Source organism: Fukomys damarensis, unplaced genomic scaffold (genome assembly GCF_012274545.1).
Source record: "Fukomys damarensis isolate Sample0158 unplaced genomic scaffold, DMR_v1.0_HiC HiC_scaffold_10, whole genome shotgun sequence".
In the NCBI taxonomy this organism is placed as follows: Eukaryota; Metazoa; Chordata; class Mammalia; order Rodentia; family Bathyergidae; genus Fukomys; species Fukomys damarensis.
The window spans coordinates 16,320,651-16,346,976 of record NW_022900922.1 but is presented as its reverse complement, the minus strand read 5'-3'; the positions used below and the strand labels follow the sequence as shown (position 1 = coordinate 16,346,976).

The 26,326-nt window shown below is 46.1% G+C and overlaps 1 protein-coding gene and 1 non-coding gene across 2 annotated transcripts in view; both read right to left on the bottom strand.

Moving 5' to 3' along the window:
• Window positions 1–26,326, bottom strand: part of Abcb10 (ATP binding cassette subfamily B member 10) — a 33,695-nt gene that overhangs the window by 4,326 nt on the left and 3,043 nt on the right. Inside the window, exons 3-12 of the mRNA XM_019207173.2 lie at window positions 26,299–26,321; window positions 18,120–18,320; window positions 17,021–17,223; window positions 13,030–13,164; window positions 11,486–11,632; window positions 10,521–10,656; window positions 6,705–6,800; window positions 5,253–5,462; window positions 4,412–4,491; window positions 3,347–3,527 (exon numbers count right to left, since the gene is read on the bottom strand). Coding sequence (XP_019062718.2) covers window positions 3,347–3,527; window positions 4,412–4,491; window positions 5,253–5,462; window positions 6,705–6,800; window positions 10,521–10,656; window positions 11,486–11,632; window positions 13,030–13,164; window positions 17,021–17,223; window positions 18,120–18,320; window positions 26,299–26,321 — 1,412 coding nt within the window. The remainder of the gene's footprint in view (window positions 1–3,346; window positions 3,528–4,411; window positions 4,492–5,252; window positions 5,463–6,704; window positions 6,801–10,520; window positions 10,657–11,485; window positions 11,633–13,029; window positions 13,165–17,020; window positions 17,224–18,119; window positions 18,321–26,298; window positions 26,322–26,326) is intronic.
• On the bottom strand, window positions 25,434–25,536 carry LOC117285510. Its single transcript, XR_004516563.1, has one exon. It is a non-coding gene; the product is annotated as a small nucleolar RNA U13 (small nucleolar RNA).

The following is a 26,326-nucleotide window of genomic DNA, read 5'->3' as shown; positions in this document are numbered from 1 at the left end:
ATATTACATGTGCTCTTTTTTTGTGTGTGAGAGACAGTCTCACTACATAGTTCAGCCTGGCCTTGAACTCACTATGCAGCCCACGCTGGCCTCAAACTTACAGCAAGAGTGCTCGGATTACAGGTATGCACCACCACGCCTGGCTACATGTGCTCTTTAATCTTTTAAAAATATCCCATTACCAAAAAAAAAAAAAGTTTGGGGTCGGGGATTTAGCTCAGTGGTTCCACCACCTGCCTACTAAGCACAAGGTCTCAAGTTTGATCCCCAGTACCAAAAAATAAAAAAATATCCCATGAGGCTGGGGATTTGGCTCATTGGTTCTGCTGCCTGCCTTGCAAGCACAGGGCCCAAGTTCGATTTCCAGTACCAAAAAAAAAAAAAAAAAATCCCATGAGGTAAACTCTATAATTATGCCCATTTTACAGGCAGCAAACCAAGAACAGAGTAACATGTCCCAGGTCTCACAGCTTGGTAAGCAACAGAGCCAGGATCTGAGTCAACAATGGAAAAAGCTCTGCTTCTGCCACCACACACTGCCCCAGTGGGAAGACCAGTGTAGAAAGAACTAGAAACTCAGAAGATTCTACAGTTTCTATCTCTTTAAGATTAGTCTTCACTCTGCCCTCCTCAGGGTGTATCCCTCATCTCCCTGCCCCAGAACACATGTTCTCACACAGAGGAAGGTGCCCTAAGCCCCTCCTTTTTCAAGTACAAATTCCATTCAAAGAAAGGGAGCAAGCAGAGGGAAGCAAAGTGGCAGGCGGCAGGCAGCAGTCCAGGATGACTGCTCCACCTATGCTTGGTCCATGCCTTCCCCTCCTCCAGGGGCCCATTGCCCTGAGCTCCCCAGCCCTGAGGGCTCATGCCTTGCCATGTGGGTTGCTGCATGAAAACCAGTTCCATTTTTGGTAGCAGAGCCTTTCCTTCAGCTGACTGCTACTGAAGCATCCATAGTAATAAACCGCTGGGCAGCACATGACCTCATGCAGGGCAAGTCTTTCAGGTACAGCTGTGTTGCAGTGAAGGGGACGCTGCTCTCCCAGGAGTCAGTGCACGAGGGACCCCGATCCATCAACACAGCTAAGTGAGTGCCTGGGGAGATCCCTGGAGTGGCCAGCTGACACTTTCCTGCACTCGGAAGTGTCCTCGAGGCTAGCAACTGAGCTGGGGACCTGCTCCTAGGCGTCTGTTCCTCCCAGGACACAGGGGCAGATGGGAACTGTGGCTGATTTGGTTGTGAAGTGGGACCTGAGAACCCTGCCAGAAGAAAAGGACAAACAGCCATTTCAGGGGAGCTGATCAGTTCTACCAGGAGCCACTGACACTGGTGTCTTCTGCCCAAGGACACATCTCAGAGATGGAGCAGCTGGTCAGTGTCACACAGCAAGGTGTGATTTTGCTCTTGGAATGTCCAAGATCCACCAGAATCATCTACTCACTACCATTTTTAGCTTTAAAAATACATGCACAATGCCAGGCATGGTGGTGCATGACAGTAATCCTAGCAAAAGGACTGCCACAAGTTCAAGGCCAGCCAGCGTGGACTACATAGTTCAAGATCAGTCTGGACTATACAATGAGACCCTGTCTCAAAATAAAATAAAAACATGCACAATAAACTGAATATTTTTGTTTCACTTCTCAGAGGTCCAACTGCAAGGAGGCAAAAAAGGTCACTGCCTGTTCTAAAGTAAGGCCTGCACACTGTCACAGGGACCTGACACCTCCAGGCAGGCAGGCAATCTGTCCAAAGAAACCCATATCAGTATTCTGTATCAGATATCTATATCTTTTATCAGTATAAAAGATAAAAGTCTGTGTTTCACCAAAACTTTACTTCCCTTTCAGCTCTACACATTGGTCCTACCTTTGTATTCTAAAGTAACGCAAATCAAGTCTTCTTCCTCCCAGAGGGTATCTTAGCCACAAAACAGACATCTGCTGAACAGACAGGGGATTGGTCACCTTTGCCCCACAGCTCTAAGGCCATTCACAAGCCATGGCCTGCAGGCTAGATCCAGACCCCTGGCCTGTTTTCATAGTTCTCAAGCTAAAAATGCTTTTTACAATTTAAGAGTTGTTTATTTGTTATGCTACGGATTGAACACAGAGCCTCACAAATACTAGACAAAGGCTCTACCACTGAGCTACATTCCCAGCCTTTTATAAATTTTATTTTGATAGAAGGACAAAAATAGAAACAAAGCATTTACACATAGAGATGGGAGGGGGCTTAAGGGGAGAAATGGGATAAAATAAAATTTATGAAAAAAAAATTTTGAGTCAAGGTCTTTTTTTTTTCTGAATCTCACTATTAGCCCAGGCTGGCTCTGAACTCACTACGTAGCTCAGGCTGACATGAAATTCTCAGCAATCCTCCTGCCCTTGCCTCTCTCTTTTTTTTGGAGACAAGGTCTGGCTGTGTAGTGCAGGCTAGCTTTGAACTTACTATGTAGTCCAGGCTATCCTTGAACTCACAGAAATCCTCCTGCTTCAGCCTCTCAAGTGCTGGGATTATAGGAATGCACCACCACGTTTGGCTCCTGTCTCATCTGGAGTGCTGGAATCACAGATGTGTGCCATCATGCCCAGTGACATAAAGTCTAAGTGGCCCAGACGCCTCAAACTTCAACTCTCCTGCCTCAGCCTCCAGAGTAGCTTGGATTATAGACCTCCTGTGCTACCCTGGACAAGTTAAAGTCTTGCTACAAAGTAAATAAATAAAGCAAAAAATGTGTAACAGAGATGTTGTGTGGCCCATTAGACCTAAAACATTTACTCACTGGCCCTTTTCATTAAGTGTCTTGGCCTTTGGTTTCATTAACTTAGTACAAACTAGGGAGTGGGATCATACCAGTTTTTTGTTGTTTTTTTTGTTTGTCTGTTTGATTTTTGTTTTTTGTACCAGGGATCGAACTCAGGTCCTTGTGCTTGTGAGGCAGGCACTGGAACCACTGAGCTAAATCCCCGGCCCTCATACCATTTTTATTTGAAATGTTGGCTCTGCCTCCCCAGGATGGTCCAGCCACCTCATATCTATTTTCTACAATTCCCTAGGTCCCAAATTATAAAACACATCTTTAAAAAACAAGACAAAACAAAAAAGTGTGCTGTCTGAGAACTATCCAGAGGGAATGTAGGGAACCCCTTCTGGGGTACAAAATGAAGCAAATGGGAAATTGCCCACACACATGAGTCGTCTTAAAGGGTACTCCCCTAATTCTGGGTATGGAAACCCAACCTTAGTGAGGATGCAGTGTGGGGAGTTCCTGGTGCACAGGGCTTCTGCTGCAAAGCAGAAGCCAAGACATATCCAATAAAAACAAGTATAAACCCCACACACCTGACAGGAGAATCCCCTTCTCCCCGACCATGGTGTCAAAGCCCTGGGGAAAGCTCCGGATGAACCCTGCTGCATTGGCCACATTCGCTGCTCTCTGCACCTGCTCTGCGGTCACTGAGGATGGGCTGGAGGCACCATAAGCGATGTTCTCAGCGATGGAACAAGAGAACAAAATTGGCTCCTACAGGTTGGAAATAAAGCACATCTGATAGAAAGCTCAGTAGGAGCCCTTGGGTCCTCTACCCAGGCAGGGCCTTGTAAACTCTGATGCCTGGAACACAGTTCAGCTGTGTTTGCAGCTACCAGTCTTCCACTTAGGACAAGAAGGATCCATCTCTGCTCTTCAGTCTGACACACACGCGCGCGCACACACACACACACACACACACCAGGCAGGACCCACAGAGGTCCTAACAAACGTGCCAACTCCCGGCCTCTCACCTCCACTCTCAGGGCACAGTTGACCATTAGCCTGGCACCCCATGGCTGCATGACCCATGTGGCCCCATATAGGGGGTGAAGTGAGGGGACACTTACCAATGGAAAGTGTGGAAATGGGAAGGCACAGGTATGTCTGCTGAGCCCATGTGGTACTGATAAAAACTGGCTGTGTCAAAATCTCCCTGCCCCAAAGGTCCTTCAATTCCAAACAACCTCAGCCAAGGGACCCCACCAGTCATTCTCCACTGTATGCAGAGTCCTGCTCTGCAGAGTCCCTGGGCCTCACCACAGCATACTCTCGTGTATCTCTGAAATCCATGTGCAGAGCAAGGACAGTGGCTGGTGGCAGACATTGGAAGAGCAAGCAAGAGGATGTATGGTTTTTTCCACATCCTCTAGATTATTTGTGTTACAAAGAAACAGCAGTTCCAGCTCTGGGTAAAAAGTCAGAGCTGCAAGTTTCAACTGTTAAAGTGCTGCAAGCCCTCAAGAAATGACAAACCATCTGTCAAGTGAAGGGAGTTTACCACAGCCAGAAAACTTCATTCCTTCTCTCGTGAGAAGTGCAACGGAAAGGACAAAAGTCATTTCACAGGAAGGGAGGTGAAAATGGAGGCCTCTTACCTGACTGACAGTCCCAATCTTGGATCTCAGCCAGACAGGATTTAGCTGGCGGATGTCGTGCCCATCAAGACTGATAGTCCCTTGCGGAGGGGAGAACAGAGAGTCACTGAGTGTCAAGGAAGGGGCTAACTAATATGAACACAAAAAGGACCCACTGGGAAATTTCCACACTTAGGTTTTCCAAGAATAAAACTATTCCCCAATTTCCAAATGGAATCCAAAACCAACATATATGCAGTGTTAGAGCCAAGAGGGGGCCTCTGGTCAGAGTCTAGGTTTCCCTGTGACAGTGAGTGACAAACCACTCGAGGTTGTAGAAAGTCCCCAGGCTTCCTACTGACTGGGTGTTCTGACAATCACATGCCCTCACAGAACCTTGATTCCAAAGAGAGCTATCACTAAGAAGGAAAGACTGCCAGTTAACTATTTTTACAGTAAGCACTGTGTGGTTCACAAGCAGCAGTGTTAGACAGTCTCCCAGGAGTCTGACACTTAGCATGGAGGGGCTCTGTTGTGCTCCAAGGAAGGGGTGCCCCATAGAACGGGGGTACTTGCTCTTAGCTACTGAGCTCCTTCCAGATGAGGGCAGTGAGGAAGAGACAGGAGTTTAGAGACCAGGAGGTGGAGCTCTGGACTGAAGAGGCAGAGACTGGACACAAAACCTACCAGATGTCTCACAGCCTCTGTGTAAGCCATTCTACCCCACAAATGACACCATCTGCCTGAGAGAGCTCCTCCCAAGATGAGATCTGCTGGCCAATATCTGCTCAACCTGTCCACCTAGGGCATGGGGAAGAGGGGCTCAAGAGAGCCCCTATCCAAGATATGATGGGCCACTTACCAGAAATGGGATCATACAGTCGCAGGAGGAGTGAAACCACAGTGGATTTGCCAGAACCACTGGAGCCAACCAGCGCTGTGACAGATCCTGATGGGATGGAAAGGCTGAAATCCTGGAATATGGATACCTCTGGGCGAGCCGGATAGGCAAAGTGCACATTCCTGAACTCCAAGGCGCCCTGGAAATTCTGCTCATTTAGTGTAACACCCTCTGGAACACAAGAGGGAATGTCAACTATTCAAGGAAAAAAATCAAATTCACTGCCCAATACTGCTCTCCTGTGTTCCTGAGAATGGACAGCAGACGAGGCCAATCACAGCACTCTGAGGGCACAGCAGTGACTAGGCCTGTATCTAATGCCTGCCACGCGCCCACATCTACCCATACAAGGCACCCTGTAGGCACAGTCTCGTTTGATCTTACAACTCAACTCCAAGGTCCACCTTTTCTGAGGTGAGGCCATGGATGACAGTAGAGAGGAAAGACCTGCCTGGGAGCAGTCTGACTTTCAACCCTACTCCTGGGGCAGAGTTCACCTTGACAACCTTGAACAAACATTTCAATGATCAGTAATAAACCAGCTGTTGTACCATGGCAGCTGGAAGTCTGCTCTGCATGGGAGCTAAAGGCTCTGACAAGGAAACTTGGCTCACCTCTACTTGGGCTCTGGTTCCAGGTCCTGTCACACTGGAGAAAACAGGGCTCATGCACTGGCCTGTACCTACCCCCACAGCACCTGGGGGCCCAGGAGTAGAAGAGAGTGACTGCTCCTCAAACCATTCCCTCCGAGTCCCAGAGAGATGGCCCAGGCCAAGATCTAGCTCTAGTTCTAGCTCCTCAGTACCAGTACCCCACACTCCACCACAAAATTTCAAGAAAATTAAGTATATGTATGGGGCTGGGGATTTAGCTTAGTGGTTCTGTCGCCTGCCTTGCAAGCACAAGGACCCGAGTTTGATCCCCAGTACCAAAAAAAAAAAAGAGTTTATGTATGTTTGCTCTTTCCAGTGCTTGGCCTTAAACCCTCACAGGGAAGGGCTGTTTAGGGAAGGGCTGTTTAGGCAATGGCTGGCTCCTCCTAATTGCACCCAGCCTGCTTTCACACTTGTCCTGCCCTGAGCAGAAACTCATGACTACAAGGTGTGACCTGCCCATGCTTCTAGAGATCAGCTGCAGCCACACTGGGGCCCTGCTTGCTCATCCCTCTCTCACAGGAAACCTGCCCTTTCTTGCTGAGCTGCAGGGACCACATCAAGGACAGGGAACCGGTCTACCTGTCCAAAGTTTAATAACTTAAACTCCAAGTACAATGGCCCATGTCAAACATGAGAACATATATTTATAACGTTTTCCTTTAGTAAGACGCTGAAAATGCAATCCAAATATTCCACGGCACACAGACATTTATGCAAGATACAGCAGACTAAAACTTCAATCCCATCTCAGACTCACCGTCAAAAGGCAGCTGGGGCTGCCGCTCCAGGAGCTCCCAGAGACGGCTGCCAGCACCCAGTCCTTTCATCAGCTCGGAGTAGAAAGAGCTCAGACCTGGGACAAGAAGTGGAAAACAAACATCCATTGGCAGGGCCAGGAAAAGCCACAGGCTTCTCCTATCTTATGGGGCATCATGACAACAGCAATTTTTGTTGGTGGTGCTGGTGGTTTAGGTCCTGGTGATGGAACCTAGGGCCTCTGCACTGAAGCACATCACCAGCCCTTTATTTTTTATTTTGAGAAAGGGTCTTGTTAAGTTTCCCAGGCTGGGGTTAAACTTGTGATCTTCCTGCCTCAACCTCCCAAAGTGCTGGCATTATGTGCCAGTACACTCAGCAGACAATAAAATGCTTTTAACATGAATTTGCTACTTTCAACAAAATTGAGGCTACTGACTGAAACCAATATTCACCATTCCCTCTATTTAATACCTTTATTTTTCTCTGGCTTTTTGGGGGGCACGGAGCATACTGAGGATTGAACTCAGGAACTTGTGCTTGCAAGGCAAGTGGTGGAATCACTGAGCTAAATCCCAGGCCCTTTCCTCTTGAACTCAGGACCTTGCACTTGCAAGGCAGGCATGGTGCTATTGTGCTAAATCCCTGGCCCTCTGTCTTAACTCCCAGTTCTGTTGATTTCTCATAAGGCTTTTCTGTTTAAGGAATTTACAAAAAACATATTGTTAGACTGGGCATGGTGGTGCATGCCTGTAATCCCAGCACTCAGGAGGCTGAGGCAGGAGGAGAAGTGCTGAACTTCTGGGTTCCTCTCAGCAGAAGATGTAAGAATAGAGCTTTTGTTTTTGTTTTGGTACTGAGGATAGAACTTGGGACCTTGCACTTGTGAGGCAGGAGTGGCGGCACCACTGAGCTAAATCCCCAGCCCAGAGTTGTTTTTTTTTAGAGTGTGCTATGCTAGGCATGAACCAACATAAAAATTCTTCTTTGGGTTGGGGATTTAGCTCAGTGGTGCCGCCACTCCTCCTGCCTCACAAGTGCAAGGTCCTGAGTTGGATCTCCAGTACTGAAAAAAAAATTATTTTTTGTATTAAAAAGGCAATTTTTTTTTGTTTTGCACATTCATTATAGTTACTTTAGTCATAACATTACGGTTTTGTTTGTTTTTGTTTTTTGTTTTGGTACCGGGGATCGAACTTGGGTCCTTGTGCTTGCAAGGAAGGTGGCGAAATCACTGAGCTAAATCCCCATCCCATAGCATTACTTTCAAAACACAAAAGAGCCAGGCATGGTGGCACACACCTATAATCTCAGCACTAGGGAGACTGAGGCAAGAGGATTACCTTGAGTTCAAGGCTGACCTTAGGTACCTAATGAGTTCAAGGCCATTATGCACTCAAAGCAAGACCCTATCTCAAAAAACAGAACAATTGAAAAAAGAATTTAAAATCCAGTTCAGCGTGTTGTGTTAATTCCAGTTCTGGTCAGTGCATATCGGGCTGTGAGAAAGGAAACAGGTAGTGACAGAAGCACACCTGTCTAGGTCCATTCATTCCTCCCTTCTGCCTTAGTGGCAGGTACAGAACATGGCTGTAGTTATTTCTATCCCAGCATCCATGGTCTGCACATTTGGCCTCTGCACATACAGCCTCTGAAGCGCCCCTGGCAGGAAACCACCTGGACTAAACTGGTACTTTCCAATCTGACCTGAGCAAGGTACAGATGTGCATTTGGCCCAGTAAATGAAGGGGAGCCAAACAACCCAAGAGAGAAATACACCTAAGGTGTCCTAGTACAGGGGTCGAGGAGGCATTAGGATGGTGTCAAACGTGGCAGAAAACACAAGATTGGAGGAGCCAAGGAAGAAAGCTGTCAAGCATGGAATGTGAACAGAGAGCACAAAAGGGGAGTGGGTGGTCTGTCCACTCAAGGGCAGGGCAGAAGAACCCAAGGAGCAGCACCACAGGGGCAGGGGGCCCCAGCTCACTAAATCAACTAGGGACACAGAGAAGGGAATCATACAGTCACTCGGCACCTGACACCATTTCAACCGGGCTTTTCAAGACTAGCAGAACCAAAATGCCATTACGAAAAGCCTCTCAACAATCAGACCAAAACCCAAGAATAAGCCTCTTGAAGAAAATAGACACCACAGCAGGGCATGGTGGCGCATGCCTGTAATCCCAGCACTCTGGAGGCTGTGTCAGGAGGGTCGCTGTGAGTTCGAGACCAGCCTGGGCTACATTGTGAGTTCCAGGTCAATCTCAACTACATAGTGAGACCCTGTCTCAAAATTCCAAAAAAAATAAATAAATAAATACAGACACCACAGTACCCAATGTCCTGATCAGACCTCATCTGTCCCTTTAACTGACCTTTCTATCTCAAAGACCATAAAGAGAACAAAAGGCAAGAAATCATTCACCTGAATGACTGGGGAAATCTGGAAGGCACAGAGACACTTCACAGATCTTGTACAACTTTAGTTCATGGCCTTCCTTCCCCTCACCCAGGAAAGAATGACAAAAGCTGAATTCTGAGGGGCTCTATCTCTAATTTTTGAACTAGGCTTTTTGTTTTTTTAATGTGTGTTTTTTTGGTACCGGAGATTGAACTCAGGACCTTGAGCCTGCAAGGAAGTTGTAAAGCCAGTGAGCTAAATCCCCAGGCCCTGAACTAGGTTCTTGATGGAGACCACTCTGAGAAAGCTGCAGATTTATAAACTGGCTTTTCATATTAAAAGTCTGAGTCTGCTTATTAGCCCACAATGGCTTGCCTGAAGAGCCAGCAGCTGGTGTGTAGGAAAGGAACACCTCCCCATTCCACTGGTCACAGCGGAGGTCTCAATGATCCATGACAAAGTGACACCTTGGATGGCAAGATAATACTGCAGCTAAAGGCAGCATGACTCGTACATAAAACTTCTATAGAGGCAAAAATTAATCTATGGGAAAAAACAAAAATTTCCCATCAATCAATGATCTGTTCCTACTAGAATGGCTTGTTCCCTTGTTGCTAGGACCCTGCTCACAACAGTGTGCTCTACTCCACTGTTCCCTGCATCGCCCCTTACCCCTTCAAGAAGCTGTGTGTTCAGTAAATAAGTGGCAAGCTCTAGGAGACAGCGTCTTAGGATGACAAGAGCTTTGATTATCCTGGGTCCCCCATTTATGCAGTAAAGACCTTGTCTTGTCTTTTGTTATCCTGCCACTGTACCCTTGGTCAGACGATCGGAGGTCTGATCAGCCTACAACAGGTTCTCACTGCATTGCCTGGGCTGGTCTGGAACACCTGGGTTCCCAAGATCCTTCTGAGTAGCTGGGACTACAGGCAGATGCCATGCCTGGTTCTGAGACATTCTTTTTTTTTTGGTACCGGGGATTGAATTTGGGTCCTTGCGCTCGCAAGGCAGGCCACCAAACCGCTGAGCTAAATCCCTGGCCGGTTCTGAGACATTCTTGACAAAAGCAAGCTACTCTTGTTTCATGCATTTTATACTTTATCAATCTTTATCAATACTTTATCAATACTTTATCAATTGTTCATTAGCTTTGAGTATGGCTGACTTTGTACAAAAGGAATTTTATTTCCCAATGATCTGCCAATCATGAAACTCATTTCCAAGGACTATGTCCATACCAGCGCACACCCCACTCGTCCAATAGGCTGGGAAACACCACTCCCAGCAAGGCTGAGCTGCAAGAAGCCACAAAAACCCCAGACTTCCCAACAGAGGACTTGCTTACTCTGCTCATACTTTATTTTCTGAAAATTCAGCATTTCACTTGTAATTTCCCCAGCCTATTAAATTATGTACCTCCAATGCTTAATCCAACCCAGAAGGCATACATGAGAAAGGCGGAGAGCTCGCCCACGGTCATGTGAGCGTTGCCCATCATCAGCCCTCCTTTGTACAGCACAGAGAGCACGATCAGGTTCCCGGAGAGCCCTGTCTGTCAAGGAAGAAAGCACACAAGTCAGGCAGAACCAGAGGACTCTCAGGATGCAAAGTGCATGAATGAGGCCTCTGGTTTCCTTTGATGGACATTAAATTTTATCTGAATTTCAAAGTTTTGAAATATTTGCAACATTAAGAGACATAACCACGTCAGCATGAAAACCCAGATGCTAAGTCACACATTGGGGTCCTGTCTTGCTCAATCTACTCAACTTGCAAAGGAAAAGAGCAGTCTTGAGGAACTACTCTGACTAGAGTAGAGGGAGAGTGGAAGTCTGCTCCATGCGGCATGTGTTCTGATGAGTGTCCTCAGCAAGGAGGGGCTGGGACCCTGTGCGTGGACTCTTGTGGCCACTGCTTTCTAGCCTGTTAGTTGTGGCAGTGACTGAATCACCTCCAAGGATTTTTCAGGTGGGGACACACCAGGAGTTTTCCCACATGATAATCTTCTATTTCGGTATCCCATTGGAGTGCATTTAAATCAATTTTTTTGTACTTCTTTCTTGAAATGCACTGAAGTTATTTTGGCTAATTCTCAGTAGGTTTCAAATTTGCTCACATCAGAACAGCCAGAGCTATTCTGTTTAGTGGTAAATGGCGCCCATGCAGCTGGCTGCACCATACTGGGAAAGAACCCCGACCTCACCACCCACCTCCTCCTTCCTAAGCACATTTATTTGTTTTCCTAACAATGGCTAAGTTAGTCTTAGCTTGAAGTGGGATAAAATTATCTTCTATTATGGCATAAGCCACAGAATAAAAATGTCTCACAATCATAGCACATGCCCTTCCCACCCTCCCAGAACAGTCCACAGTCTACGTACTGCTCCAAAGAAGCCTGCTCGAGCGAAGGCCTCCTTCCTTGCTAACTGCAGCACATGGCCCACTCTGCCAGTGTATTTCTCTACCTCCATCATCTCTTTCCCAAAGGCTCGGACAGTTCTTAGGTTCCCAATGCGCTCCTCAGCCAGCTGTAAGGGTGACAAACACATGGCCAGGGAGGAAGGGTCACATTTCAATCTGGGAGCAAAATTAAACTGTGATTCTCATTTAAAATTCTATCAGTGGAAAGCCACTGGAAAAACACTACTGTGTCAGGAAAAGGTAACAAAAGAATACACAAAATAATCCTACTGTCAAAAAGTATGTATCTACATGTGCATATACCACATGCACTGATACAAATACATGATAAACAGATACATATGATAAACAGGTAACAGCAGGACAACAGGGAGAGAAATATATGTTCATGCAGAGATAGTCTATAAGATGTTAATGACATTAATTCTGAGACAGGATTATTTGTTTTTGTTCTTTCACATTATATTTTCACATTTTCCAATGACAAACAAGCATGGTTTTTGAAACAAAAAAAAAAGTTATTTTTAGCTTTTTAAAAAAGTGCCCTTGGGAGCCAGGCGTGGTGGCACATGCCTGTAATCCCAGCACTTGGGAGGCTGAGGCAGGAGGATCGCTGTGAGTTCAAAACCAGCCTGTACTACATAGTGAGTTCCAGGGCAGACTCAACTTAATAGTGAGACCCTGTCTCAAAAAAACAAAACAAAACAAAAAGTGCCCTTCAGCTTGGGATTTAGCTCAGTGGTGCCATGCCTGCCTCGTAAGCATAAGGTCCTGAGTTTGATCCCCGGTACCAAAAAATAAATAAAATAAAATTTAAAAACGCCCTTTTTAATTTTTAGTTTTGGCTGTGCTAAGGACTGAACTCAGGCCCTTGCCAATGTTAGGCACTACCACTGAGCTGCGCTCTCGGCTCATTATTTTTAGTTTTTAAAAAGGTACTATTGGGTCTGAGATGTAGTTTAGTGGCACTGCACCTGCCTCCCAAGCACAAGGTCCTGAGTTACATCCCTGGTACCAAAAAAAAAAAAAAAGGAACTATTGCCCAAAAACTAGCTTTATTGAATTAATGAAGGACACAATGTCATCCAGAAACTATTTCTAAAACACACTAGTTTTCTGATCCTATTAGTAACAGAAATGGTTAGAAGAAAAACTGATGTAATGTTGAATCACACTGGATATTGTCTGGGGTGTGGATGGAAATCAACTCCAGAGGCAGAGTACTCTGTGTCAGGGACCTGGGGGCCCGACATGAGGAAAGAATGGTACTTTTGTCTGTACTGGGGGTTGAACTCAGGAAGCACTGAGCTATGGTGCCAGTCCTAAATTGGCCGGGGCTGGCTGTAACTCACCTCATCTTCCTAGTATAGTTGGGATCAGAGGTATGTGCCACCATGCCCACAGGAATGTGCTTCATGAAATGCTCACATCCCCTGTAGCTCTGCCCACAGCTCTGGCTCTGTGCCCATTCCTCTGGAGCACACGAACATGAGAAGGCTGTTACCTGTGTGGCTTGTGCCAGCGAGTCCTGTGTGGCTTTGCTCAGTTTCCGCAAATATCGGCCATAAATCACTGCAAGGATGGACATTGGAGGCACCACACTCAAAACAAAGGTGGCTAGACTTGGTGACACAAAAAACTGTCAAAACAAAAGCCAACAAGTATTTGTCAGGTGGTGGTGATACCTTCTCACCATCTACTTGTACCCAGAGGCAGACTGGAAAGTGCTGTCCCAAGCTGTACCTCCTGGGTGGATGGACTTTTCAGACATCATAAAATCCCAAGAACATGCAGCCTGCCACAGAGGAGTTAACACATGGCATGGAACTCCTGAAGAAAGACGGAAATAGTTGCTCCTCAGACAATTCTGTGTATGTTAGGCCACCTTATTCAACAGCAGAGGGCAGACAGGCCAACAGTCCAGCAGAGGCCCACTCTGCTTCACAGTGGCCAGACCACACCAAGATTTCTGAGTTCCAGTTTGGAATACCTCGAGACCCTAAATGACCAGAACAATATGTTCCAGTGAAATGACTAAGTCAGAGAAGTTATCAAAACCCTGCATCAAACAACAGTCAAAAGAGGGCTGAGTGCTAAAGAATCACCATGAGTTCAAGGCCAGACTGAATTACATAGTGAGACCCCACCTCAAAAAAAAGAGAGACAGCTGACAGAATGCCAGTGGACAGAGTGGGAGCTGTGTCTCAGCAAGGTGAGCTAAGGCCAGCAGGACCCCAGCTCTGGCCAATGAGTAGAGGAGCTCCACAGGACTGCAGGGGCTCAACGAATAATCAGCTTCCAGCGTAACAGAGGCGGTCCTATGAACTTTCCAATTAGGAGACTGTTTTAAATGACATGAATGTTTAACACATTAATTAAAATCTACCAAAGCTCATTTGCACAGAAAATAGTGTAATCAGTACGAAGTCTCAGAAAATGCTCAGGAAACACTGCAAACTGAAATTTAAAGTCACAGCTTGTTTTTTTTTGTTTGTTTGTTTTTTTTTGAGGTATCTCACTATTTAGCCCAGGCTGGCTTTGAATTCACTATGTAGTCCAGGATGGCCTCAAACTTGCAGTCCTGCCTCAGCCTTCTGAGTTTTGGGATTACAGGCAAGTAACAATATGACTGGCTTATACATTTACTTTCTCACTCACAAATCATTACTGAGCACCTGCAACAGTACTATGGGCATGGGGAGACAACCAGACCAATGAAGTGGGAGTCAGATGGTACACCAAAGAAAGAGAGAGAAACAACCTCAGGTATGCACAGCGAAGCACACAGAGGCCTCGTGTGCTCACAGGGGAAGCGCAGGCTGGGCAATCAGTTCCTCCGGACACTTGGGAGCATAGTCAAGTCTCTGATGTGTCCTCCATGGTGAGTGGCAGAGCCCACCGGGACTCCCCATGGTGGGAGGCAACTGCCCAGGCCAGCCTCCCCTTTGCTCTGCCTGCATGCTCCTGAATAACTCTTTAATGACTAAAAGCAGGTCCCCACGTCTTCACGCAGGAAGGAGGCAACAGTGCATATCAGCAACTTGTAAAACAGTGCAGCTAACATTAGGCTCTGGTGCCTTGGGCCCAGTGAGTCGGTGCAGGGGAAACAAGGCCACATCTTGCTCCTCTAGCTAAAGACCAGATCCTAGTAATAATACCTCAGGAGGCCTTGTGATAGCCAGATGCCTGCTCCCCTGGGCTCGTGTGAGGGAGGATGAAGTCTTGAGAAAGGGATTAGGGTTAGCTGAGGTCTGGGTAAATGGAGGATAGGCTCTCATGCAGGGGGAACGTCCTGACAAAAAGAGACATCAGAGCTCTCTTTTCCCAGTGTAAATACACAGCAAGATGTTGGCTGCCTATGGGCCAAGCAGGAAGACCTCAGAATGCCTGTGGACTTCTAGCTCTGGAACAGTGAAAAATAAATGGCTGTTCTTTATGCCCCCATCCTGGTACTCAGCTATAGTGGCCTGGGCAGACCAAAACAGGACCCTTTGAACTAAGCTGATTACATTGAATTCTCTTCCACTGTTACAAAAAAAGGGACCCTGAGTATCTCTCCCAGCTTGACCTCTTCCTGAACCCTAGAACCACTTGCATTTGAAAAACTCTAGTCACGCAGGACAAGTCTTGTTTGGGAGTCTACTTCCCTATTGGCTGGGAAAATAAGAGGACCTTAAAACTGTCTTCCATGGGCTGGGGATTTGGCTCAGTGGTTCCACCGCCTGCCTCAATGCAAGCACAAGGACCCGAGTTCGATTCCTGATACCAAAATAAAAAATAAAAAAAAACAAACAAATCTGTCTTCCATTTCATAAGTCAGACCTAACAGGCTGATTACAGCTACTGCCCTTCTACTCCAGCCTGATGTGTGGGACCCAGAGAGGGCAAAGCCCCAGCTCTTCCAACACGTGAGCAAGGGGCAATCCACAAGACTCAAACAGTGCCATCCAAAATGAGAGCCTTCTGTGGCACTGGGCACCTGATGTATGGCAGGTATGATGGGGAAATATACCATTAATTTTAATTAGTCTAAATTTAAAATCCAATATTCCATTTGCTTATTGGAAAATCTTTGTTATGTACTCCACACTGGCCTTTGGTACCAGGGATCAAACTCAAGTCCTTGTGTTTGCAAGGCAGGTGGCGGAACCACTGAGCTAAATCCCTGGCTCCACACTGGCCTTTGAATTCACTATGTAGTCAGCCAGCCTCGAACTCACACCAGTCACCCTGTCTCAACCTCCCTAATGCTGAGTTTACAGGCATGCACCACCACAACTGGCTGGGAAGCTTTTTAATATGCCTGGTTATGTCAAACTATTTTTTAAACTGCAAATTTTAGGAAATCTAAATGGAAATCAAGCCGAGTATGGTGGCACATGCCTATCATCCCAATACACAGGAGGCTGAAGCAGGAGGACTAATGGAAGTTCAAGGCCAGCCTAGGCTACACAGTGAGTTCAAGGCCGTTCTGAACTACATAGTAAGACCTGATCCCCTAAAAGTAAGTAAATAAATAAATTTTAAAAAGCAGATCAAGCCGGGCGTGGTGGCTCACGCCTGTAATCCCAGCACTCAGGAAGCTGAGGCAGGAGGATTGCTGTGAGTTCGAGACCAGCCTGGGCTACATAGTAAGTTCCAGGTCAGTCTCAACTACATAGTGACATCCTGTCTCAACCCCCCCCCCAAAAAGCAGATCAAACATTTTTGATGAAAATTTCACATTCAAATTGTAATGCTTCATAATTATAAAGTACCAGATTTTAAAGTTATAATATAAAAAAGTAATATGAAATATCTCATCAGCAATTTTGACATTAATATGTGTTAAAATAAAATTGTTTACACTAGATTAAACAAAACATTCCTGAAATTAACCATGTCTACTCCTTTTGCATTTTGAATATGGTTATTAGAACATCATGATCACATATAAGGCTTTCAATGTATTTCCATCAGGCAGCAACACTGTTCCAAATAGATACTGCCTGGGGAAGTGAGAGGGCAGATGAGAGAGGTGAGCCACCACTGGACGCAGGCAGGCAGGCCATGGGCATAGAGCTCCCACAGGTTATGGGAGCAGAGACCAGAGGTGCCCCCCAGAGGTCCCAGAGTAAACACCCCTCACGGGCTATGGGCACAGAAACCCCCCACCCAAAGCCCATGAGCACACAGACCTCCTGCAGACTACAGGTACAGAGATTCCTGCAGGTACATGGTTCACTTGCACAGAGGACCGGATCCACTCCCCTCAACCTACTGCAAAGTCTGCATGGCTGCTCTACCTGCTGCTTTTGGATGCGTTACTCCAGGTTCGTGTATGCTCAGAAAACCCCACTCTCCAGATAACCCATTCTGGAGAGGTGTAGAGCAGGAAGCCAGGCAGGACAAGGCCATGCCCACATCCCCAAAGCCTCCAGGACTGTGTCTGAGGAGAGTTCACCAAGCCCCTGCATGCTTCAGACTGGAGGTTCCCAGGGAGGAGGCCAACTTACCATCATTCCCACACCCACTGAGGCCTGGGCTCCAGCCCTGAGCCCATCTGAGAGGTTTTCAGTCACTGAGCGCCCTAGCAGTGCAGTGTCAGATGAGAGGCGGTTAATCAGTTCTCCTGTGCGAGTCTTATCAAAGAAAGCAATCTCCTGCCTCAAGACAGAAGAGAAAAGTGAAGTCCGAAGCCTGTTCACAATGCGCTGACCTGCAAAGCAAAGAAACCAGCTCATGGCAGAAACAGCAGCCAATCAAAAGGCAGCTGCTTGCCCTCGTGTCAGCCCTCCTGAGCTGAGGGGCCTCTGCTGCATAGATTCCACCAGCAGGGATAGACTGACCCAACCCTGGCATATTGACAATCATGCCTTAATAAATACACACTGTGGGTACAGAAGAGGCAAAGACAGCAAGACTAAGACATGCCTTAAAAGTAGTATTTCTCTGCATAAGACCTATATTCACAAAAGTGGGAAAAAATAAGTAGTATTTATAGTTTTATTTTTAATTTTTAAAATCTGATTTTGTTCCTCACTGACAACCCTTTTCTCCACTAAACGTTCCAATGGCAAACACTGGTTCATTATCCATGGAGAATTTTATTAGCTAATTGAGACACAGAGGACTTAAGAGTCAGGGTCCAGCTCTGCCACGGCTAATAAGAGGCCTGTCCAAAGTAAGTCCACAAAAGTTACCATCCCAGCCCACCACACAAGCACAGAGCAAACAGGTTTCTGCAACTCCTTGAAGAAGCCCAGAACTCTACCCTGTGGCCAACATCCCGATAAGACATGGAGTTTAGGGCCGGGGATTTAGCTCAGTGGTTCTGGCACCTGCCTCACAAGTGCAAGGACCCGAGTTCGAACGCCGGTACAAAAGAAAAAAAAAAAAGAAGACATGGAGTTTGGCCCTCTGTTCAAGTCTCACCTTGGAAAAGAACTGAGCTGAACATATATAGCTTTCTCTGGCCAAGAACTCAGATTTGTCCCCACCACATGTGATGCAGGAAAGGAGAAAGGAGCTTCAGGCAATGAACCATGAGGCCAGATCAAAAACAGGGTCCCCTGCATCTTCCCAAGTAGGCCCCTCACCTGAGGAGCCCCTCACCTGAGGACTGCATGAGGTAGACACGGACAGCATTGGCAGCAGCTCCACACAGGAACACACAGGTGAGCCCCAGGCAGAGGCGGGTCAGGCTCTCGCTATAGTCCGAAGTGGGGTTGGTATAGATGACATCGATGATCTTCCCCAGGAAGAAAGGAGCGGACATTGTGATGACACTGGACACAGCCAGAAAGCCAACAGCAGCTGGAAGACAGGAACACATGCTCACACTCACAATGCTTGGAACCAGTTCAGGTGTGGAGTTCCCGAGGCCTCCTTCCCAGACTTTCAGGCTCAGTTACTGGGGTGAAAGAAAACGACCAAATGGTTCAAGGCTGAGAGTACGTGAGGTGACCATAAGGGAGCAAGTGACTGTGCCCAGCCAGATGAGATGCTCTTTAGGTTTGGTCACCCCTCCCTTATTGTTGCCAGGAATAACAGAGTCAACTATGGCATCCCTTCTGGCTGCCTTCCATCCTTCTAGCTCTCAGATCCTCTTCTTCCTGCCTTCACGCCACGTGGTATTACTGCCTGGCATCTCACTGTATCTTAGCCTGAAGCTCAGACTATCCAGGCAGAAGTCTCAACCATATCCGTATTTCAAAGCTCATTAACCTTTGGAGAGCAGTTGCTGAAATCCATTACTCATGGGTATGTTTGTCCCTAATATTATTGCATTAGGGAATAAACCAATAGGGTATCAGCACAATTTGGAAAAAAATAAGGACACAACTGTTCATGTGCATAAAAATAAGACAAAGGGGATCTAGTCTCATTAGAAAATACTAAGAAAATCCAGTAAGAACCAGGCAAGGTGGCACATGCCAGCATACAGGAGGCTGAGGCAGGAGGAATACCATGAGTTTGAGGTCAGCCTGGGCTACACAGTGAGTTCAAGGCCAGTATGAACCACATAGCAAGACCCCGTCGTAAAAAAAAAAAAAAAAAAAACCAACTAGGAACAACATATACCAGAGATAACTGGGGGATTTAAGGGGAACGTAAAACATATCATTTTTCACCCAAGGGATTGGTGAAGATCATTATGCCAACATATGCTGCTGAAGTAATTATGTTAGTGGAGTGCAAACAGGTAGTCTCAATGGAGATAAATTTAACCAGACACCTGTCAGACTGGAAATGCACATTCTTTTTGATCTAGCAAGCTATAGACTCAAGATGTTTGCTATAGCACTCATTATATTAGCAAAAGAATCAAAATATCCTAAATCTCTATCAATAGAGGACAAGTTACAGCTATCATATTCATTTTATTTTTTTGCTTTTTGAGACAGGGTCTTACTATGTAGTTGGGACTGACCTGGAACTCACTATGTAGCCCAGGCTGGTCTTGAACTCACAGCGATCCTCCTGCCTCAGCCTCCTGAGTGCTGGGATTACAGGCATGCACCACCACACCTGGCTTTATCATATTCAATTTATTAATACTATGCAGTAATTATAAGGAATGAAGTGACTCTCACTATGCACATGGAACAACCTACCAAGATATACTGTTGATTAAAAAGGTCTAGGAGGGCCGGGGATGTAGCTCAGTGGAGCCACTCCTGCCTGGCAAGCACAGGGTCCTGAGTTGGGTCTCTGGTTGCAGGTAGGGCATTTCGGGAGAGCTTGGCGTGGTGATGCATGCCTGTAATCCCAGCACTCAGGAGGCTGAGGCAGGACAATTGCCATGAGTTTGAGGCCAGTCTGGGCTACACAGTGAATTCAAAGTCAGCAAAACAAAAGTCCAGGACAGCCAAAAATGGTGACACATGACCATAATCCCAGCTACTTGGAAGGCTGGAGCAAGAGGATCGCAAATTCTAGCCCAACCAGGCAATTTTTTTTTTTTTTTTTTTTTTTTTTTTGAGACTGGGTCTCACTATGTAGTGAGACTGACCTGGAACTCACTATGTAGCTCAGGCTGGTCTCGAACTCACAGCGATCCTCCTGCCTCCCCAGGCAATTTTTGTTGCTGTTGCTTTTATGTGTGTTTTTTTTCAGCATTTTTTTTTTTTTTTTTTTTAAAGGACGGAGTCTCGTTATGCAGTTCAGGCTGGCCATGAACTCACTATGTATCCCAGGCTAGCCTTGAACTCTCAGAAATCCTCCTGATTCAGCCTTCCAAATGCTAACCTGTCTCAAACAAACAAACAAAGATAAATAAATAAAATGTAAAAAGAGCTGAGGATGTGGGTCAGTGGCAGAGTGTTTGCCTAGTGTGTGCCAGGCAGCCCTGGGTTTCAATCCTAGTACTGCCAAAACAAAAAACAAAACCCACACACAAAATTTCCAGGACACAAATATTAATACTTTAGAGGTTTTTGTTTTTGGGGTGTTTTTTTTTTGCTTCTTGGGTTTTTTTTGTTTGTTTTTTTTGTTTGTTTGTTTGTTTTTTGAGGCAGGGTCTCACTATGTAGTTGAGACTGACCTGCTGGAACTCACTATGTAGTCCAAGCTGGTCTCAAACTCACAGCGATCCTACTGCCTCAGCCTCCCAAGTGCTTGGATTATAGGCGTGCGCCACCATGCCAGGCTGCTTGGTAGTATTTTGAGTCTACATGAGTATAGGACATATCCAGATGAACAATAACAGTAACCCAGCTTCCTTCTAAGAGTGGCACAGGCGAGGGGGTGCAGGGTGGCTTCCTTGGGTTTGGTGCTATGTGCTTGTTACCTATGTAGGCTCCAGGGTGGACACAACTTGGACAGAGCCCTGGAAGGTGGGAGGTCCCAGGGCACTGCAAATGGCAATTGCTTCTGCCTGCTGGTGGACAGGGCTCACACCTGAGTCAGAGGGAACACTGGCTGTCCAGTGGAGAGCTGAGCTTTGGTAGAAACATGAGCCTTTAAGCAGGGAATGAATTTTTTTTCCCTAATCTTTCCCCAGGCCTGCTCTGATGCATCCCTTAAAATGCAGATACCTGGGCCGGGCATTTAGCTCAGTGGTTCAGTGGCCTGCCTCGCAAGCGCAAGGACCCGAGTTCGATCCCCAGTACCAAAAACAAAACAAAACAAAAAAAAATGCAGATACCTGATACTACCTGTGCTTGTGCTCTCCCTCCCTGTTTGTCTCTTACATTTCCCATCTTCTGGCATTCTAAATATTTCTTTCACTGATTTATCATCACCTCTCCTTTTTCCCCCATTATGTTTATTGGTACATTCAAAACAAACAATATAGTTATATTTATCACTGGGATCTTATACCTTTACATGATATATCTTGGTTCTTATTTCTTCTCCATACCCCTGTCCTCCCTTCACCTCCTTCCCTATTTACAGAGACTTTGTTTCTATTTTTTCCTTCTCTTTTTGTTTTTTTTTTAAAGACAGATTCTCACTATGTAGTTCAGTAGTTCAGGCCTTGAACTCACTACATAGCCCGGGTTAGCCTTGAACTCAATGGCGATCCTCTTACCGCAACCTCCTGAGTGCTGGGATCATAGGTATGCACCACCATGCCCGGCTGTCATCTCTCCATTAGGAAAGAAAAAATTTTGGTCTGTTTTGCTCACTGCTATATTCCCACTACCTAAGATCACAGCAAAAGCTCAATCAATATTTGCTGAATGAATGAATGAGTGACATGAACTTTGGCAATGGTGATAGTAAAGTCGAATCAGACCAAAGTCCTTCACCAACCCAACTAGAAAAGTTAGGCAGCTCAGAAAGTCCACATATCTGCTTTAAAAACCATAATCCCAATCTATTGGATAACATGAACCTGGCCAAGAGCAGTTTCACATTTTCATGTAAGGCTGAGGGTCTTGTTTCTAAGCAACATGCTCCTAGTGACAGTGCCTAGCAGGACTGAAAGTCCAAAAGGCAGGGACAGCCTCTGACTGACTGCACACAGCTCAGCCTCATGAACTAGAAGAGGTCATCCTGGTTGCCGGGGATCGGCATGCAATTCTCTCAAAAGTAAAGCATATGTGAAGCACTGTGAGTGCCAGTCACTGCTCCTCCTCCAGTTTTTAAATCAAAGTTGTTAACCTGCAATAAGACTCTGCATCTCATGAATGAAATGCCCCACGGTTCCAACTCTTAAGTTCTTATGAAAAGAAAAAAAATATTACTTGAATCCAAACTCATTCCAGGATACCCCCTCAGGTTTACATTTCAATTACTTAGTGTGTGTGTGTGTGTGTGTGCGTGCGTGCGTGCGTGCGTGTGTGTGTGTGTGTGTGTGTGTGTGTTGAGATGAAGTCTCACTATGTTGTCCAGGTTGGCCTTGAACTCCAGGACTCTAGCAGTCTTCTTGCCTCAGCCTTGAAAGTAGCTGGGACTACACAGGCATGCACACCACACCTGGCTAGAAAAAAAAAAATCTGTATTGACACCTTGTTCTATTGCCATTTTCCTCTTTCTCTTATGAGCTGAAGGGAAGTAAAATAAAAGATTTTTCCAGCTTTTGGTTACTTGGGCTTTTTCCTTTTTTAATGGTACTGGGGATTAAATCAAGAGAGTACTAAGCTACATCTTTAGCCCATGTTTATTTTTTTAAATTTTGAGACAGAGCTTTACTAAGTTGCCCATGCTTGTCTTGAACTTTTGATTTTCCTTCAGCAGGTTACCAGTAGCTGGGATTATAAGTGAGCTACCAAATCTAAACCTACCCAGATGGTTACCTGGATTCTTAAAATCAAAGTCCGGTCGCATGTCACCGTCTTCTAATATGAATGAGTAACCTCATCTTACATTTCAGGTTCTATCCCCAGATCTGGACATGCTCAGTTGCATGGCAATTCTTTTCACATTCGCCTCCACCTTTTCCCCATGGCTGAGTCACTTGCTTGCCCCTCTCCTTGTCTGACTGGACCCCAGCCACTTCCTCTGCCAATTCTTGACATACCTTTTCAAGCATTTTCCCATTATTCTCATTCTCCTGAATCATGGCACTCAAGGATGAAAAGAACCTGGGCATGGGGGCAAACACTACAGGAGGCTGAGGCAGGAGGATTACAAGTTCCAGCCCAGCCTGAGCAACTTAGCCACTTTTTGTCTTAAAATAAAAAAGGCTGGGGATGCAGAACAGTGCAAAGGTCCTGGGCCCAATCTCCAGCAGCACCCCGCAAAAAAAAGAAGGCTCATCTGCCCATGCCTTGCACGCTGTCCTGAGTGAAATGCTGCCCTGCAGCAGTAGCTATATCCTCTCTTTGATCCCTGCACTTAGTGTGTTCACTATATCCCCTGCAGTCACTCTGAAAGGAATCCTCGTGAAATCCAGCCCCAACTCAGATGTCAGGTTCTAGGAATGCTCCTGATTTCAAAACACACAACCCCTTACCAGTAATTCAAAGAGGAAGAGGTGACTTCCAAGTCCTCCACACAGATCTGCACCAGACACTGTGGGAGAAGGGGTACACTGTGCCACCACAGCCCAAGTATGGACCTGCCTGGCAAGCAGGGGCCATCTATCTCTCAGAGGCAAGGCCCAGCACATAAAAGGTCTCCTGGCTGGTGTCGCATTCTCGGGACACAGCACCCTTAAGGCCCCTCACTGGGAAGGCTGAGCCCAGCCTCCCTATCATCAGGCACAGAGCAGCTGATGAAATGCCTGCTATCTGGTCAGTGCACAGCCAGCTCCTCCTGGGGCTCCTGAGCTCCTGTGGCTAAAGTGATAAGAGGAAGAAGTTATCAGTGCAAAAGAGCTCTGGATAACCCTGCAGACCAAGTGACAGGAAAGCAGCTGCCAAGCAAGGAGCAGGAGGGATGAAGATCACATTAGCCCTGCTCTGGACAAGCACCTGCACACATTTCACATACAGGACCTGTTTTCTAAGTTTCTGATACAAATTACTTAATATCAAAGCTTTCTAACCACATAGTTGAGGGGGCACACTCCATACCTGGAAAACTGTCAAAGTCAATGGAAAGATTATTACTCAAAACAGAAACCTACAATTTTGGAAAGGGATTTTTATATTAATTTTCTAAAATTTAACAAACATTGGAATTCTCTTCACCTTGGCGTTTTTGGTCTCTTGTTTTAAAGTCTCTGTCCCTGCTGTGTTTGAAGTGTGCCAAGGCCTGAGGTCTCTCTCAGGATGATCAGTTATGAACCAACGGTGACTCCACTTCCTCTTAGTCCTGCAAACACCAACAACCAGAGTGGCTTTCGTATATAATGTAGAAAGACTTCTGAGGAAACCATAAGCTCTAAAAATGGGTTTTCATCAGATTTCCTCACAACATATGTTATCTATCTGTTTAAAAAGTTAAAAAAGTCAGGCATGGTGGTGCATGCCTATAATCCCAGCATTCTGGGGTGAGGCTGGAGGGGGTAGGGTTTTAACTACATAGTGAGACCCTGTCTCAAATAAATAAATTAATTAAATGAATGAATGAATGAATGAATAAATAAAAAATTTTTTAAAAGTCAGTGTGCCAACCACAGGCTGATTTCTCAAATCACTCATCCAACATTTCAACAAGGCAGCCCAAAGAGCTCTTCAAATGAAATAAGGAGCTGCTTGTAGCCTGTACAAGTCAGTGTTCACAGCACACTGTAGGCAGGGCAGACAGGCAGAGAATAACTATCATGGGGCTCATAGTTATTAGGCAGGTATGGGCACAGCAGCACCAGCAAAGCCTCCCTCCTGAGGGAGGGTCCTGAGAACCTTGACAGCTAATGTTTGAAAATGGAACAAAACAGATTTCCCTACTAAATGGACCACACATAAGACTGCTGGGTACACTTCAGTGCCCAGGGCTCCAGTATCCATCTGCCTGGCTGCTTTGCAACTTACTGTCCAGGGAGACCACTTGTCTCAATTTTCCCTCTTAAATTGAGAAAGAGGGGCCAGGGATTTAGCTCAGTGGTTTTGGTGCCTGCTTCACAAGCACAAGGACCCAAGTTTGATCCCCAGTACAAAAAAAAAAAAAAAAAAACGGAAAGAGAAGGAGCTTTCCACCAAAATCTACAATGAATTAACTCTCTTCTTGCCTAAGTATACCAAGACTCCCCCTGGACTCCTGTGCAGGCACAGATAAAAGGTGGCACCCACCCATCCTGAAGTGCAAGCCTGCCCCAAATCCTGCATTCCGCCCCAGGAGGGCACTTCCTACAGCAAGAGACTCAAGGGCGGCAGGCAACCTCAGGGACTCTCTGGGTTTACATCCAATCATGATGATTTCCTTAGTGTTTCCTTCTGATAAGCTAGAATCCCCAGCAAGCTATAGGACCATCCATTTTTGTTGGCCAGTGTGATCCCATAGAGGGCAAGGGCTCAACACATTTTTTGGAAACCTGCAGTCCTTATAAGGAGCTACACCTCCAGCCCTGTTTTTTTGTTGTTGTTTTGTTTTTCAGATCAGAATGGTAATGTGCTGACCATGGTAACAAGATTTGAGGGAGGCACGTCTCATGCATACAGCATGAACACCCAATCATCATGCTCATGAACCGAAGGATCTGTTTTTTTATTCTTTTGAGACCAAGTCTTGCTGAATTGCTAAGTCGTCCAGGATGGGCTCCAACTTTCAAATCTCAGCCTCCCAGAGTGCTGCGATTGTAGGCATGGGCCACTGGAAGATTCAAAAAAACCTCAAAAATGTGTAGATTAACTTAGGCCCTTGTGTTTAAACATCCTCCAATCATGGCTAAAAATGAGGAGCTGTGGAAAACTTTATTTGGATATTTTAAATAACACTTTTTGGTTTCTTTTAAAAAGTTACTTAACCAAAAAAAAAAAATTTTTTTTTAAAAGCTAGGTATTTAGCTCAGTGGTTCGGTGGTCTGCCTTGCAAGCGCAAGGACCCGAGTTCGATCCCCGGTACCAAAAAAATAAATAAATAAAAATAAAAAGTTACTTAAAAAAAAAGCTACTCAATCACAATTCAACTGTATTACAGTCTAGTTTCTTGGGCCAGGATCAATGCCACTGTCCCCACCGAATGCCACCAAGCTCACCAGCCAGAGAGGTGACAGCCAGTCTAGCGGTTCAGACCGAGTCCCTTAAGGTAGGCATATTTTTGGTGTTTTGTTTTGTTTTTGTTTTTGAATGAGAGGAACTCCAGCTCACTCTGAGAATGTTCCAAAGCAGACACTCCCATGAAGCTGGTGGCAGACGGACGGAGTTCAGTAACAGGTTGTGCTGTCGTCGTCCGGCAAGATCAGGAGGGCACCTACCGCCAGTCCCCACCGCCCGACCTCTGCCCGGCGCGGCTCCCTTACCTGCTAGCCTCCCGCGCTCGGGCCTCAC